Below are 17,351 nucleotides of genomic sequence, written 5' to 3' on the forward strand. Positions count from 1 at the left end.
CTCAATCACAGAAGGTCATTCGTCCCTTTCTGTGGGAGGGTTAAGAAGAGATGACCAAAACTCTCTGCAGGATTCATCTGTCTAGTGAACATACTACATCCTTCTTTTACTTAATGTCTACAGTAAACAGACTTCCCTCTAATGAAGTAATGAGTTATGAAGAAAGCAAAACTAAATCAACACCCAGTGCGTCTAAGGGAAAATTGTGCAACATATTGGGAGGGAGGTGCATCTTTTGCCAACTATGTTCAGGAGTAGTAAATACACAACTCTCCATTTTACTTGGCTGAGATTCCAGGTACCTGTTGTGAGATACAATCAAAATCTGAAGTGGCACTTCAAAGAAAAGAGACAAAAAAATTAACTATCAACTAAGGCTCTTGAAAGGGTAAATTAAACAGAAAGCAATGAGAAAGAGCTACGTGGCAATGGCCAAACTGACCGAATCACTTAACTGTTATTTGTAACTTTTCTAATGATGACTTTCACAAAGACGGGTTCGTCTGTATACTGGAACATGTTCATATGGAAACAAACAGTAAACAATCATTAGCGAACAAACAGTGCAAAAAAAAAGTGTAAAACTATATTAGTTTGGTTTCTTCAGAAAAAAAAGGGTTATCTCAAGACCTTTAGTTGAAGTCTTATTTTAACTTGAACAATTTCAAACTATCAATCAGCCAAGCTTAGCAGGCTCATTTTCAACCTGAAATACAGATTTTGCCATATTGCCTCAGAGCTAATACAGCACATAGCACTGTAGAGATTTATAAACACACATACACACTCCTTTGCCTTACCAAGAACTAGAGTGTACTGACAGAGCTTGCATGATAGCCTTCCAGTATGATATTATACCATAGCCTTCCAAAACCTTCAGCTGCAAATATTCAGCTTACTAAGTGGGTTGAGAGACACTACCTTTGAAACTAGCTATGCATCAGAAGAATATACAAATACTCACAAAACCAGCAAATCACAAAATTAGTAAAATAGACAAAAATCTGAGGAAAAACACTGACATCGAATAAAGCGTGTCAAAAAGCAGCGTAGACTTTTATAATAGAATTTATTCCATCATTCTAAGTCCCATTCATCACCTTCCTCAAACCCTCCCTGAGGCAATAAAAGGCTGGAAATGAACATCTCGGCTAGAGAGCTACTGCAGGAAAATGTGTAACTTGTGATGGAAAAATATTTTTCTCCCTACTTAACGTATCTTCATGGGGATACCCTCTTTCCCCAAAGTAAAGCATATTAAACCAAGTGCAAAGGGAATAGAGACAAGGGGAATAATTGATGAGAAATAATCTTTGGGGAAATCAGGGGCAGAGGGGCTATGAAAAAGAAGTTCTTTTTTAACCAACTATGCACATAAAATTATTACCTACACTACTACTAAATTTTTGGGTATGGGGAAAGGAAGGAAAGACTGGCTTGTTTTCTAAATGGGCAAGCAAGAGAAACATATGGAAATTTTTTGTATATATATTTCTTTACAGAAAGCATTACTATGTTCTTTTGCTGCAATACAAAGATAAACTTTAGCTATGCTGGTGCAAAGCTCATTTCCATGAATCAAGGACAACTAAGTAATATGAAGCTTAAGTCATGAGGTCAAAATATACCAAGCCTGCACTCTGACTGAAATGAAAAGTTATCTTCAAACCTTTAGCTTGCCTGAGAACAGAAACCATTTGTTTTAGAAACACAAGTAGACTTTAATTGATCATCACAATTCTTTAAAAGCAGATTAAACTGAATGCTGCAGAGGAGAAAAATCTATCAAGTACAGTGTCATCCTCACAACACCTATGACAAACAGCACAGGACAACATTCGATATCGCTACTGTGAGATCAAACTTCCAGTGCAGAGAAAGAGAATAAAGTCTTACTCGCTTAAGGAAATAAGCAGTATTGCTTCAAACCACAGAAGGCTGCATGTGCTTCTAAAAGGCATTTCTTTTGAAACTTACCAATTTCAAAACGTTAATTTTTCCTGAATCACACAGGAAAGAATTAATATATGCATGTAGTACCCTCAATGTACTGACAAACATTGGAACATTCAGCCAATAAACTGATGTTGCAAGATCAAGATGAACAGGATACCTTTTGTGCAAGAAAAAGTGTCTTTCCTACTTACTGACAAGGCATGTATGCTGTATACAAGCATTAGCAACATTTTGTTTCCCAAATGAATAGTTTCAGTTCACATCTGTTTTCCTAACTTTTAAAAAAACATAATCAAGTGGTTTCCTCTATTTAAAAATATGCCGTCTGTATAGCCACCAAGCCGGAAAGAGGACTAACCAAATATATACTGTTTAAAATGCCCCTAAGCCTACTTACAATACTTCCATTTCAAAGCAGATGAGAAAGAGAAGGAGTTCTTTCCAAGCTCTGAAGTCACACAGAAATGGATGACATCCCTACCCTGGAGGTAACAATTTAAGCCCTGTCAGGCCTATCAAGGAAGAAACTTCCAAAAACTCCTGAAAGAAACCTTGCCTCCCACTCCCTTGGACTTCAAACTAAGACGCTGCCAATGGAAGCATCTCTGTTGATTGACTTAGCAATGCAAACACATAGGGCCATTGAAACTACGTAAGTGTTTTGAACAACCCCATGAAGCACGATTTAAGCTAGAGCAAGCCCAAGAACACAGGAATATATTAAGCTGATTAAGTATATTCTCTAACTGAAGCCCCTGAAACACCTTCAAGGAAATTCCATAGGAGCGCAAGTAACCTTCCCCAAATGTTAAAAAGACATGGCCACAACACCAATGACTGCATCAAAATGGAAAATCAAAACTTTCTAGGCTAGTACTGTTATTATCCTGTACTGGACCCACTGAGGGTTGGAACATTCCCAGGTAGCAATCTCTGTTTTCAGGAAACAAATGTCCACTGTGAAAACACTACATAAAATGTCCAGAACTGAAATAACTGTTCAAAAGCACCAGTGCCTCAATATAGCTTGAACTTCAACTATCCTTGCCATTCGTAAGCTTATTTTAGGAGAGAGACTATAATCAGCCATTCCAATCATCATTTGCACCCAAGTGTTCCACTCGCCTAGAACATTAATCAGATGGGGGGGGTGTGTATATATGTATATATAAAAGAGTATATATATAAAAGAACGCATACATACGTATATATAAAAGAAGAAAATCTTGTTCTCAGAGATTTCCTATAAAGCAAAAGCATGCAAATTTTGAAATACCACAGTAAGACCTTTCAGTGAGAAAAGCAAGACACTTGCCCTACTTAGCAGTGACAGCTTCCAAAGGCAGGAGTTAAACTCCTGTAGTTTACAAGATAATTTTATACCCTATCAATAACTGGTTTAAGCAATTATTTCTTTATCTAACTTCAATTTTAACTAAACACTATAAAGGTATAAATTCATTAAGAACCTACGTTTTATTTTAAAAGCCAACAATCAAAGTAACCTAATTGTATCTGCTTCCCACAATGCTTGTACTCAGAAAACAGCTTCAGAAATCTTCAACTCGATTCCCAAAGAAAGGGAGAAAGACAAAAGAATGATTATAACACAAACAAAAAAAAAAACATCCTGGAGATACCTACACATACCTCAATTTTTTTACTGCCTTAGTATTCAGAAGTGGTAAGTATCACTGAATACTGTCTGTCTTCCTCCAGCCAAAAGCATGACTACTTAACACCAAGGAGAGGAGCAAGAGAAAAGAAGCAACTAAGTTTGTATGCCTTCGACCACCATCTATCAAATACAGCAAATGAAACACTGAGCCAGTCACGAAGGCATTTCCAGTTCAGAGTGACATGTCCATAAAATGGATCCTCCATAAATAAATTAGTGCTCTCCTTCCTGCCCATATGGACTGAAAAAAGAAAAAAACAAACTAACATCATGAAAAAAAACCAAAAGGCTAAACCTCTTACTCCCCCTTTCCTGTTCCACTACCTACCATGCAGGGAAAACCACTAGAAAAGAACACTAAACTATTAGGTGCAAAAGGAAACCAAAAGGACCAGTATCGTGCTTATGGGTGCACAGAAAATTACAAGATGGTTTATGAGAGCCAACAAACATTACAAACATACAAACATTAAAAACTCAGACAGTTCAGCTGGTTTAATTGAAAAAGCCTTGCAAGAAATTGAAAACTCTCCTACTAAAAACAAAGCACCTGTACTGGCATGTTACATACTTGAAAAGTTATTATGACAAACTAGTGCTTTTTTAAAAAAAATTGAACATTTCTGAAATGACTGTGTCTCATGCTCTGCAGGAATAGCTAGCTTGCAGCTGAACCTAATGATCACACAAAGCATTCCTTATAGACCAGTGGTCTATGAAGAAGCACACTTTCACTGGACATTAGCTTAGCAACAGCCTGCAGGCCACTGCTTAAAATATCATGGATGCACCAGTTTCATGAGCAGAAGATTACTGGTGGGTAACCATTTATTTGGAAAAGACTTACTAAAAACCTCTAGTCTGAAGTTGGTAAACATCTAAAACAAAACATTCTGAAAATATTTTAGGAAGATCACATCAATTTACACGTAGCTCATTAGTTGCTACCATAAAGTTGTGTTTTAACACTCTACATTGCTAGTTCACTTTTAATAATTTTAACAATAAACATGTATGTATTCAAAAACCTCAAACTATTAGCTAGAGAACCCCCGACAGGACTATTTGCACATACTGTTAGTAACCCTAATATACATAACCCCATCCATCATGGGCTCTCTAAAGATCTTAACACACTACAGAAGAATGTCATCTACTACCCCAGCGAAGCTATCTTTAAGATGAGAGAATGACTGTTTAATCATACATCAGCAACAAAACAGAAGTTTGGAACAGGGAATAAAGGCAATCAGTCAAGAAGGTCTGCAAAGGTAAGTCCCTGCTCTTCAAAGTCTTCTCAGCTACCACCCCTGGTCAAAGAGAAATATTAGGACATGATATACTCAAAAAAAACAAACCAAACAAAACACACATCCAAAACCAATGCCAACAGAAACCAGTGCTAGTTAAATGAGTAAGTACTCTACCACCTACATACAAGGATCTCCAAATGTTTCATCATTCCAAACAGTTGTTTACTAGTTGTTGCATCAATGGATATACTCGCACACAATTTGCCAAAAATCCATCATAATACATTTTACTGTTATAAAGATAAATGATCAACAACAGTGACTAGGCAAAATGTATTCATCTAAATGGCATTTGATTAGAAAGAAAAACCCACCACCTTTGCAGAATAAAGGAAATAAGTGTTTCTTAAATGACTTTGATATACCAATTTTAAAGAAATATTATTGCATCTCAATTTATTCATTCAAAATGATTTTGTCTGATTATATAAGCTCAGACTAAAGGAGGTGCAAGAACAATACAGACCGGAAATGAAATGTTGTTAGAGATGACACCTAATCCAAGAGAGCATCAAGGTCTTGTGGAAACAATGGGGAAAAACTAATTGTCAGTCATTCAGGCAATGAAGAATTTGTGACAGTATTTGGGGTTAGAGATGTTGAAGCTTACTTCCATTCCATTTTTCAAATATAAATCAGCTATTTAGACATTTAGTTGCCTGTATCATTCTTTGAAAATTGTTGTAATGTCCACATGACTAGTGTACTCTGGGAAGTTCTTCTTACAGGTAACACTATGGTCATGGGTGTGCAAAAGTATACGTGACATCATCATTAGGTTTTCATCTACATCTGAATGGATGACGGCAGGTTTCAGTAGATAAGCCTTACAGCTCTTGAATACAGAAAAAGTAAATCATGGAGAAACAACTACTTCAATGTGTCACCGTTTCGGTAATCATGCTTAACAGGAAAATACCAGGATGCAAAACCCACAACCAAATTGAGACCTATAGACCTCCCAGACGTGAATGACTGTGTTTACCTCAGTAATTTCAGCCCCAAGTATCAGAAACTTCAGTAAAGCCTTTTCAGCCGTAAGAAACTATCAGGTATTGCTTACTTTGCAGTCTGAATTCAGACACTGTCAGCAACAACACCTGATAATCCAGCTCTGTGGGGAAAGGAGGGAGGCACTCAAGTATGTTTGCACCATACCTTATGTTATGAACACAGCAAGCACTGTGTTCAAAAACAGTTAGTCTTCCTGCATTTTCTCTTTAATTAAACATAAGAGCCCACAGTTTCACCTTTTTGAGAACACTGAGTTAACTTTAAAAGTAGAGATGCATTAATTTCAGGGAAAAGAAAACAAATAGCTGAATACTTTCCTGAACTGTTTTAAGGAGATATATACCAAGTATTAAGAAAGTACTTTGATAATAAGTAAAATAACAGACGTATTTTTTTGCTCTAAAATTTTGCTGGTATGTGGAAGCAATGTAAGATATAAGGTACTTTTAGCTTTCAAGTCAAATGTAAGATTGCTTTTATTCTGGCTCATTTTCAAAGTTACAGGTGATAAAGGGGGGAGGAAGGGTAACTAACTACATAATGGAAACCCTATGATTTCAGAGTCAAGCTGATCAGTATTCTAAAGAGTATAAACCGCAAAAAAACCTGAAAGAAGTAACCATACAAAAAAAAAAAAGTATTTCCCCCATCATTGCCATCTCTATCTAGCCAGCAAAGGCTTTAAGACTAGGTACAACATACAATTAACTTAACTGGATCAAATACACAATTTATAAAAAAGAAAAAAGTTAGAAAAATCACTTGAGATACTGCCTTCAAAAATCAGTGCCAATTCTCTCATGTTTGAGAACAACAGTGTTTAGTTTCACATGCTTATTAAGCATCAAGCTTTAAGTATTCTCTGAGCAAATCACAAAATGGACATTGTTTCTGGATCTGGTTTCATAGATCACAGAACATCCAACAGAAATTAACAGGCAAAATTGTCCCACAGTCTGACAATTTATATACCAATGGATTCCCTGCATTTCATCCCTAACAGCATTCTGCAAAAATACTCTAAAAGGTAAGCACATAACAGTTCTTGAAGCACGGCTCTACCATGGAAAACACTTGCTTGCTACGTATATATTTAATCACATCCTTGCTCCCAAAATAAGAACAGCTTTTTAAAATTATTATTATTATTATTTATTTCTGCTAGCAAGTGTGAGGCAATTCAAAAATTAGACAGGGAGCCAGACTACTGTGGTTCGTGCATCAATGATATTGATGCAACCAAATTGTCCTTCTATTTCTTCGTTTACTTTTCAATTTGCCTCTAGTGGAAATAGGGACATAATTTAAGGTTCAGGGACTTGTACAGGAAAGATAAAGGCAAAAATTAAGGCTAAAGAACTGTAATCCATGATGTAAAAATCCAGAAGAGAAAACAATTACATTTCGGAGTACAGACTGAGTTCATAGGACTGACAGGTAGAAAAATCTCTCATTTACCTTGTAAAATAAAACAATCTGAAAGAGAACCATTGAGACAAACACATTCTATTTATGTTCTCTACTTTAAGAAGCAAGCACCCATTTTAACTTCAAATATATATTAGTATTGCACTGAAAATGAAATAGAACCCTAAGTGGCTGCTCTTCTCTCCACCCTCAACTTACACAACAGTATGCTAGACAAACCACTATCAATTTATATTTTTTTTTTTAAATATGGCACAGAAGTATATGGAGAACAACCTCTACTTTATGAAACATGCTAAAATGTGTTTACACAGTGTTATTTAAAAAAATGCAATAAATGAAGTAGCACACCATTCAACCATTGAACCTTTAGCTACAAACTTTCCATACCTCAGGATTACCAAAACCACAGCTCAAATACATACAAATTACAAGAATAAGTCTTTTCCCAAGATTTTTAGGTATGAGAAATTCCTGTGTATCATTAAATATAGAAAAAGATTTTTCTATATTCTAGAATATAGAAAAAACAGAAGTGATCCATTAATACAGAAATTTGAATCTAAAAATTTTCATGCAGCTTGAATTGCAATATTTTCTACATCAGGCACAAAAATGAGCACAGAATTCCATTCGAAGTTAAGTTACACCATCTCATCCAGCAAGCTTTATAAGAAATTTTATTTTAGCTTGCTGGTTTTGTTCATCAGCATTTTCCTTTAAAAATGTAATTAAATAAACAGACAAGCGAACATCCAATTTCTGAAGTCATGCTCTGACTACTCCATGAGAGTAGCACAACTAGAGGTAGTATTTCTATCCTTACCCCACCCACTTGCACTCAGAAATTTTATTGCACACCATTAGGAGACTGCTAGCAGTACTCAAGAATACAGGGTGAATTGGGTGACAAGCTCTGGTGAAAGGCAGAGAAGCCTCTCCTGAGCATTATTCATTTGCCAAATGCTGTCAGCGTACTACTGCTTTACAGGCAAACAGTAAGAGATTTCACCTTCAAACTGTTTTTGAAAGCTTCTGTGTGTAGTATCTGGGTGACAGCTTAGCCTGCTCTCAATCCAAGAAAGTATTTCAAACCACTTTGTGTTCAACGTACAAGACTTTAGCTCTTTCTAATTGGAAACCAGCATCTGAACTCTTGGCCTTCCAGGCACGCTGAAACAACACAGGGGACCAGAGTTGCAGCACTTCACGTAGTACCCTCTGATATAAGAGGGAATTAAGCAGAAGCCCCTCCTAATCAGTTTGCTCACCTGAAAGTCAGATAGGCAAACAGACCCTGCTGTGCAACTTCTTCAAAGGCAAAGAGCTGAACTGTTTACAACCAGCATCTCCTCCTTTCTACCTCCCAAGCCCAAAACAGGGCACTGGCTCAGATAATCAGCGAAAGTATTTGCACACAGCAGTTTTACACTCATTGAAACCAGGTTCCTCAACAAAAATGCTGGGTTTTTTTTCAGTGACTTTGTTATTTGAAAATACTTTGCATAGGTTTCATCTCTTCCACTCTCAAAAGATTACAATGAAGGATTGTCAGTGGCCTACCCAGTCAAAGAAAGGAGAAAAAAGAGACCCCAGCTGTATGGATGGGCATAACATACAGCAGGATACAAGGATCAGGTGCAAATTTTCCATGCTCAGTTGCAGTCTTCAGCATCAATTTTTCAAAAGCCCAACTTTTGTCCTTACAACTGTCTTCACTGAATTGCAAGGCAAACAATGGGGTGCTAAAAAAACCTCTTTAAATACATAAAATCGGACTACAGACATACTCAGAAAAGAAAAACAGAAATAAGAAAGTACTACATATTGGTCAAAAAAATTTAAAAAATAACCATGCAAGATATACATACCCAGTTTTAGGGCAGAAGGAGTCACTTCAATCTCACCACCAATCGGCTGAAAGGCAGCCAGCTGAGCCGTTACCTCCGTCTCAAAAGAGTCTGGGCTATTTCTGTCTGTCAAATTGCCATTGGTGCCATCAGTCTTTCGGTGAGTTTCTTGCTCATCATAAACAGCAATCAGCTATCAAAATAAAACATAATGCAGTTTGTATAAACTTTTTTTCTTAAAGTAAAACTTACTCTTCATTGGGAGTACAAAAAGAATTATCTTATTTCAGAACAGCTAATAATAAACATACAGATTCATGAAAACACATACATTTGTGTTTAAATACACTGACTTCAATGACTTAAGTATGTGCTTCAGCACCGCCCTGTGCTGACATGCTTTTCTCAGTTAGCATGCCACCATTAGTGAGCATTTTACATTGTTACAAAACTTTTAAGGCTGACCAGGCTTAAAAACACAGAACAGGGTTTAATTCTTGGGGGTGGAGGCCGTTATTACCTTAAAAAATTTTAGTGCTACTGACTGACACACTGCACAAAGGTAAAACAAGCATGGAAGCTGTGCTGAGTGAGCAGATACATGTTTTATTTATAAGTACATAATAATTACATTCCAAGGACAAGATACATGCAAGCACACTGACAGAGTGCAGAGTTTCCCCAGTCGCCCAACCTATGCCGCTGCAAGGATGAAAGTTTCTTGGTCCAGCTAGGTACATACACACACAGGTCTCTACCCACCAGGTATCTTTCATCTCCCCTTCTCTACTGCAAGCTTGTACCAGCTACGTTGTTTCTCAAAACCCTCCCCCAGTCACTGACTCTTCCACATCTTCAAGCATACAGGAAGGTCAAGATTAAGCAACAACAGACTGTAAAGTCTGCTGTCCAAGTTCACATTAATGTTGACGGAAAATGATAAAAAGCCGCCATAAAAATCATTTTTTTGTCTCAGCTAGCCTGGCCTTTCACAAGGATGTTCCTTTTGGTCCTCCTAATACAAAGTGATCAGATAACGCATATACAGCTTCATCAACAAGTGACACAGATACACGTGGCTGGCTGTAAATTGTGTTACAGTTTGGGGGTGGAGGAAGATTAATTCCCAATGAATCTAAACAAACTAGAAGACTTGCTGTTCTCAACCAACAGGACACTTGACACCCCAGGGTCCACACTCACTATTTAAAAATATTAGTACATCAAATCTCCTCTGACACTTCCAAGAAGTGTCAAAAATTATATCTGATGATAAATAGTATTCTGAAACAGAGACACAAACATTTAAAGGAACTCATTTGCCTAAGGGAAGAAATGAATATATGAGAGGAAAAATGAAAAGAAAAATCCTGAAGTGCTTCTAAGGAAGAAACTGACATTTTCAGGTCTTCCACTCATTTATAATTTGGTTGCTAGAAATGTGTCAGCTCATATTTACCAACACATATTTCAGAGACACACAAGACCCTCTTAAATCCCCCTTAAACAATCAGGTAGAAAACTTGCTCTCCTTTTCCATACAGAGCCTGTTTCCTTTCCACGGCCATATAACTAGCTCTTAAAACATACGATTTGGGTTTTTATTTGTCCAAAGCATAGAGGAAAGATTAATTCCAGCAACAAAGACAACTCTCTTTGTACCTTATTCCTGCATTACAGAGAAACTACCCAGGTGTTCACACTGCATTCATCACCAGGCCATCGCTATGCCCCACAACCACATACAGCCAAAAAGGCTGCCTTAGAGCCAGAAACCAATAGATCATTGCAATTTTCTCCAGTACCAAGGGGGAAAAAAAAAAAAAAAAAAAAAAAAAAAAAACACAAAAAACCTATGGTGTCTTTCATTTGTTTCTAAAATGATTCCTCATGTTCATGTTATTATGGAAGTCCATCGTGATTCAAAAAGTTCCACAACTATTGCCCACCAAAAGGTTTGCTTTCTCAATCTCACTTTTGCTGTGGAAACTTAATTTCTAAGAAAAAGGCTGCTACTAACGAAGAGGAAATTTGAGATTGTGTAGGGCCATGGCACTGAAAGCACTTTAGGTAATAGTAGGATACGAAGTTCACTTGAGCATTTGCAATGCAGAATAGAGTCAGTGGAGCTCAGCTGTAATTTGACAGGAATAAACAAGTGAATTCCTCAACTGGACCAAGCCAAGTTTCCCCATGGTTTCACACCCTAACATATTAAATGCTATATTACGTTGTAATACTCTGTGCTTACTGCACCAGGATGTTGCAGAGGCCAAAAGTAGGGGTTGACTCAAAATTAGACAAACTGATAGAACAGACCAGCAAGAACTGTTAAATGGAAACATGCAAGCACTACCTCAGATTCAAAAGCCCCCCAAACATGTAGTAATAAAAACCAGAAAGGTAAACCAAGAGAACATTGATATTATAATGACCCTATTTCTATATGCTTTCTTCAAGTATTTTCCACTGGTCACTAGCAAAGTCCAGAGCAGCAGTCTGGCCCTGCACGGCCACTCTTGCAGGCTCACATACATTACAATATTATCGCATACTTAGGTTTCTAAGCACCGTATGTCTTCCTTATTCCCCTGAAGTTCAAATGAAACTTTAGCAGAAATGATAATATAAGATTATTTTAACAGATAAGGACAGTCACGGACAGACTTCTGACAGCTGTAACATAATGGTAGCTTACCCAGCAGTCAGCCCAGAAAGACAAACTGCATTACAGCTACACCACAATAATTTCACTGGCTTCCTGGGACCGGTGGTCCTGCTCCTGCCTGCAGCGTGCCACTTTCTGGGGCAGGTAGCCATGGCCCGTGGTCACGTAGTCACATACCCACTTCTCCTTCTAAAGGGGTCCCAGGGCCGATCAGGAAGAGCAGGGACACCTGGGAGCAGGCAGGCGCTGGCTGTGCAACCGCCATCCCAGTCGGCTGCTCCCTCGAGGGCAGGGGGAGTTCTGGATGTGTGCCTTGAGCTCAGGTTACGGCTGATGGGTTCAGATGACCCGGCCTGCAGAGGGTCTGGGACATTAGCGAATGACCTGATCTGCAGAGGGGTTTGGGTGTTAGTTTTGTAGGAGGACCCCATCTGCAGAGGGTGCGGGTTAAAACATCATTATGTTTTGATTGTAACAACAACTTTGTTGAGTCATTGCTCCACTGAGGATCCCTAAAGCACCTGCCCTCGTGTTGGGTGACACTTCCCAAGAGCTAACACGTTACAAGTCAAACAACTGCCTTGAGTTCAGGCAAATTGACATATGGAAATCACAGTGCCCAAAAGTGGATAAACCCCCCAGGTCTTCACCTGCTTAATTATATGGAAGGATTGGAAATGGTTTGATGGTTCTATCAGTTCTGCATCTTAAAGGGGCTGCCGCTTTCATTCACCTATCAAGAAGGTTCAGCAGATGAAGACACATCAGCTCCTCTCCTCCCAATTCCCGCAGCAGAGTCAGGAGAAAAAGACACCTCCACCACCACCCCCCTTCCCAACCATACCCACACCAGCCCTCCATTTCCACACTCCGAGCTGGAGCAGGCTGGGCACAGGTGCAAGCCAACAGCAGGCAAACACCTGCCATACAGCCTGGCACATGGCCAGAAGATTTCATCTGAGCTAAACTGCACAGGCCTCACGCCCGTCTGAAAGCGGGGAAGTTTCCTACTGCTGTCATTCTTCAAGAGACTTCAGTGAAAAGCCCGCAGTTCCTAGTCTACACCTAGGCATTATTTTGACAGATTAAAAAAACCCAAGGAGAATCTATTTCTTTACAGTACGGAACACACCATTAATTAAGTAACATGATCTAGAGTTAAACTCCCATTTTTTAGAGAGTGTGGAAAGGAGATCCTTCAGTACTGCATGCAGAGGTAGCAAAGATGCAATGCCTTTCCTCACCAATGAAATAAACAGCCACTTGTTTTCTAAAATGTTTATTTGGGAGAGAACTCCTCAAGACTGCAGTTGCAAGAGCATCTCATCAGTAGCAATTCTAACATTACAAATACCCTGCTAATCAATCAAAGTATTACAAGTATCAGCTTCGGCCTTTCAAAGGGAATGAATACAATTAAGGTTATATAAATTAACTATTCATAAATAATTGTAGTAATTGACTTCTCATTTCCAGTACGGAAAATTCTTTAATTGGAAGAGACTGCCAACCTCTTCTGATGGAAAAGAACTTCGGGACACATTAAGAAATCCCTCAGAAGCATATTGTGAAAACAAAAACATTGTTTGCAACACTAGTTTATTCTTTACCAAGTCAATATTTATAAATATTGAGAGTTCAGTAGGTCAGCTGATTTCCTTTTTTTTTAAACACATCAAAATATTACTCTAGACATTTGTAAAACTGTAGAAGTTGTGCTAGTACTCTGTTGTGTTTTTGTACACTTGCTGCACTCAAGTATCTCCTTTTTTTTAAAGGTTCTTTAAAGAACATGAATATTTACTGTGAAAGTTATCTACGTACTTCTGTATAGGTAAAAATGGTTCTACCCCAGTATTATTGTAATCTATTTTAACAACCTACCAGTTACCTAGACAATCAATAAATTATCACAATTTAACACTTATCGGTCATTTCTGATTACTAAACTCCTCTCTACTGATACTGACATAGTCACAACACAAGGCAGCAATAATGGAACAGTTCTATTTTATTAGCATTTTTGTTGATTTTAAGTGGCAAACTTATTACAAGGCAATGTAGTACAGCCAAATTTTAACTTTGTATGATGTCCTATGGCACAGCTCTTTCAATACTTTACTGGTATTTCAAATGCAAAGCTTGCAGAAAAATTACGTGACTATACTCCCAAATACACAGAGCAACACACACACGTTCAATTAAGATCAACCCTCATTTACAAAAAGGTGGGTAAATACCAATAGCAGACAGTGATGTTACTGATTGAAAGGGACCGAGTACAAAGCAGCAGCATGTTTTACCTGAGGGAACTACTGGCCACTAAGATACAGAAAATTGATGCATGTTTCATTTAAAAAAATCCCTACAAGACAAAATGCTCCCCTACCCCCGTCCCCATGTGAAATGTTACATTTTCCAGGGCCTTTCAGTGCTTCCAGAACTAGTTGCACTCTACTCTGCAAATTCAAGCCGCAGCAGCTTTGCTGGCACTCCGCTTGCAGGCAGCTGCAGAACCGTGTTTGAGCGCACGGCTCAGACGCACGCGTACGCTGCAGCTGCGCTTCATCGTGTACAGGGATATACTATACAGCACACACACAAGAAGCAGTAAAAAGAAGACCTTCCAAATTAAAATTGCAACAGTTTCGGTCTAGTGCTTGCTAACTGAGCTCAATTAAATATAAACAATTTTGTGGAATTTCAGAATTTCAAAGAAAAACATCCTCACTTTTGAACAAGTAGCAGAACATCACAGATCTTGCTTTAAGCCACTTGTCTGTTAACCCAGAAACAGCTGACTTTCCATTACCCTATACACCATTTTAAATAAAATGTTTTGTAATTAATTCTCTCTTCGAACTACACTTTTGACAACTAGATTACTGTTAATAAGGTTAAAACCTGTATCTTTTACTAGCTTTTCTGTACTGAATTGGAAAATAGACACCACTATTTCCTTTTTGACCCCAAACACCAGGCATGTACACAAGGTACTAGGGAAGAAATGGCGAAATAAAAGCTTGCTTGCAATTAAATTAATCAGCTTTCAATTACTGTCAGGATGAAATCACTAAGAGCAGTTCTCAGTCATAGGCTAGCATCAGTACGCAATTGAAAAGACACAATTTTCAATAGCTGAAATAATATATTCAAAAGCACAAAAAGGAATTAAATGCTCAACTTGCATTAAATTTTTTGTTCAAGCTGGATGGAAATTTTTCCTCTTAATTTTTCCACATTCAAAACTTTATTTACATTCTTCTCTCACTATAGACAACAAAAGGTAGTAAAATTGTCGGTTTCTTCAAGACCCATTTGTTTCCTGTTCAGATGTTCCCTGTTCATGACTTCAAATACTCATTTAAGAAAAAAGCCTGTGGTTTTTTAATCATATCTATACTTCTGACAGCCAGTGGTCCTGTGGGAGTGATTATTAGTTACTTATAAAATGACATGGCAAAAAAATTCTCCCTTTTTGGGGTCAATTAGTAAAGACTTCACACAAAGCACTCACATCTTAACAAAGAGGCATCAGGAAGGGTGAATGAATAGCTCCGTGACTATTTCATTGAACTTTGTGACATAAGGAGAAGCTATGGCTCAAGCTACAGCAGCAAATGATGTTCACCATAGCATCACACTGCCTTGTTCTCTGATCCCTCAATTTGGGATCTACAGGATTAATCTTGTATTTACCCCTACACACACATCACAGAGGTAGAAAGACACACAGTGTTTCTGTATGTGACACACTGATATCAGAATACAGCAAAGTTCAAAACAGAATTTTAAAAAATTGTAAGATCAGAACTTCAATTCTCCCCAGGTGCTTGCACCTGCAAACAACCAGACACAGATGGAGATAGGCTGCAGTTGACAGTAGCCTACATATGATCAATGCAAAAAGGGAAAAGGGATCCTTCCCTCTTTTTTAATTTTCTCCTTTCTTTCGGCAAGGTTATGCATTTGGCCAGGTCAGTTCTTTACTCCAGCCATCTAAGACACTCGAGCGCCAGCACCAACACAAGATAAAGGCAAAGCTACCTCTTTAGCCAGCAGTGTGCATCAAGCCATCTTAAGTTCAAAATCTGACATCTACCTTGAGGCTGCTGTGGCCTGACTTTCCTCCTTCCCCAGCCACTAGTTTCTACTGTTTCTTTACACAAGTGCTATAACTCGCTAGATCCATGGTGAGTCCAGACTGTTCAGGAAACTAAACCAGGAAGAAAAGCAACTCTCCATCCTCCAGCTGCTTCAGCTCTGTGAACCACACAAAGCAAATTTCTGTCAAAACATCACTGAGTTACAACTCCTTAGACTGCCATTGTCCGTAATCTTGCAGTAGTGATGTGTATCTGTCTCCTTTAATGAAGATGGACCAATGTTTGTGCCCTCACTCCGTGACAGCACGCTAGAGTGGTGTGCACACACATGTCATGAAGTCTGAACATAACAGCAGGAACATTTCTGCAGTTCTCTCAAGGAGTTCATCTTCCTAACAGAAACTCTCCTATGTGCGCTGGTTATACTTTTAACTTATGCCCACAAGGGGACAAGAACACTTCAGATCGAGGCAAGAAGACTGAGAGTAAAGTGTACCGTATGTTGAGAAAAAAAAAAAAAATTCATAAAGCCACTGTGGAAGCTGTCTCAGAACTCCACAAACTCATTAATGTAAAATCAGATTTTATACATTACTTATGAAAGACTCCTGTTCAAATGGTTAAAAGATGAAAGACTGCTAACAGTGTAACATAGACAGAACTAAGGTAATTAGGGTACCTCAAAAATGGATGAAAATGTTATTTAATTTTTCAATTTAAAACTTTCCTGGAGCTCTGCAGCCTTTTTTCAATGTTCTTTCACAGTATTCTTCTGGTATATACTGATAAGTATTTGAAATGTTATTCTTGCATAATAGTTTGCCTTGGAATTCCTTTAACTTAAAATAAAGGCTGTCAAGGAAAAATACCAATATACACACCATATGGCAGCCTTCCTTCACACCTACATATGAAAACAAATTACGGATATATTCCATGAAAGCTATGTTGATTAGCTCCTCTTGTTTACCTACATGCCAAAACTACGTACACCAAAATATCTTCCCAAAGACCACCTGACACTTTTCCTACCCTTATTAGACAATACCAAAAGAAATCTGAATAAAGGTAGCCAAGAACAGAATCCTACTGCATACAGTACAAACACTGGTAGCCTCTGCTCTCAAAACTTTCCAAGGATACAAGGAAAATGCAAAATAGGAAGAGAAGCAGCATGCCTAAAAAAGAGAGACCAGATCCAGACCAAAGCCACAAAACCTGTATTAAGAAATCGTGCCTGTGAAAACCCTTTCGTGCATGCTTTTCAGAAAGTCTAGCTGTTGTTTTTGTGTGTGTGATCAAATCAAAAGATATCCTTATCTTCCTGTTATTTCCCTG

At 38.1% G+C, this 17,351-nt stretch overlaps 1 protein-coding gene across 4 annotated transcripts in view; it reads right to left on the reverse strand.

Annotated features, from left to right (window-relative positions):
- PARD3B (par-3 family cell polarity regulator beta) overlaps window positions 1-17,351 on the reverse strand; it is a 434,227-nt gene that overhangs the window by 290,611 nt on the left and 126,265 nt on the right. For 3 of the 4 annotated variants that reach the window (XM_075028231.1, XM_075028232.1, XM_075028230.1), the window contains exon 3: window positions 9,261-9,432. In XM_075028231.1, coding sequence (XP_074884332.1) covers window positions 9,261-9,432 — 172 coding nt within the window. Of the gene's footprint in view, window positions 1-9,260; window positions 9,433-17,351 lie in introns of those variants that run through there. The other variant, XM_075028233.1, reaches the window with a different exon arrangement.

This window comes from Buteo buteo, chromosome 5 (genome assembly GCF_964188355.1).
Source record: "Buteo buteo chromosome 5, bButBut1.hap1.1, whole genome shotgun sequence".
NCBI lineage: Eukaryota > Metazoa > Chordata > Aves > Accipitriformes > Accipitridae > Buteo > Buteo buteo.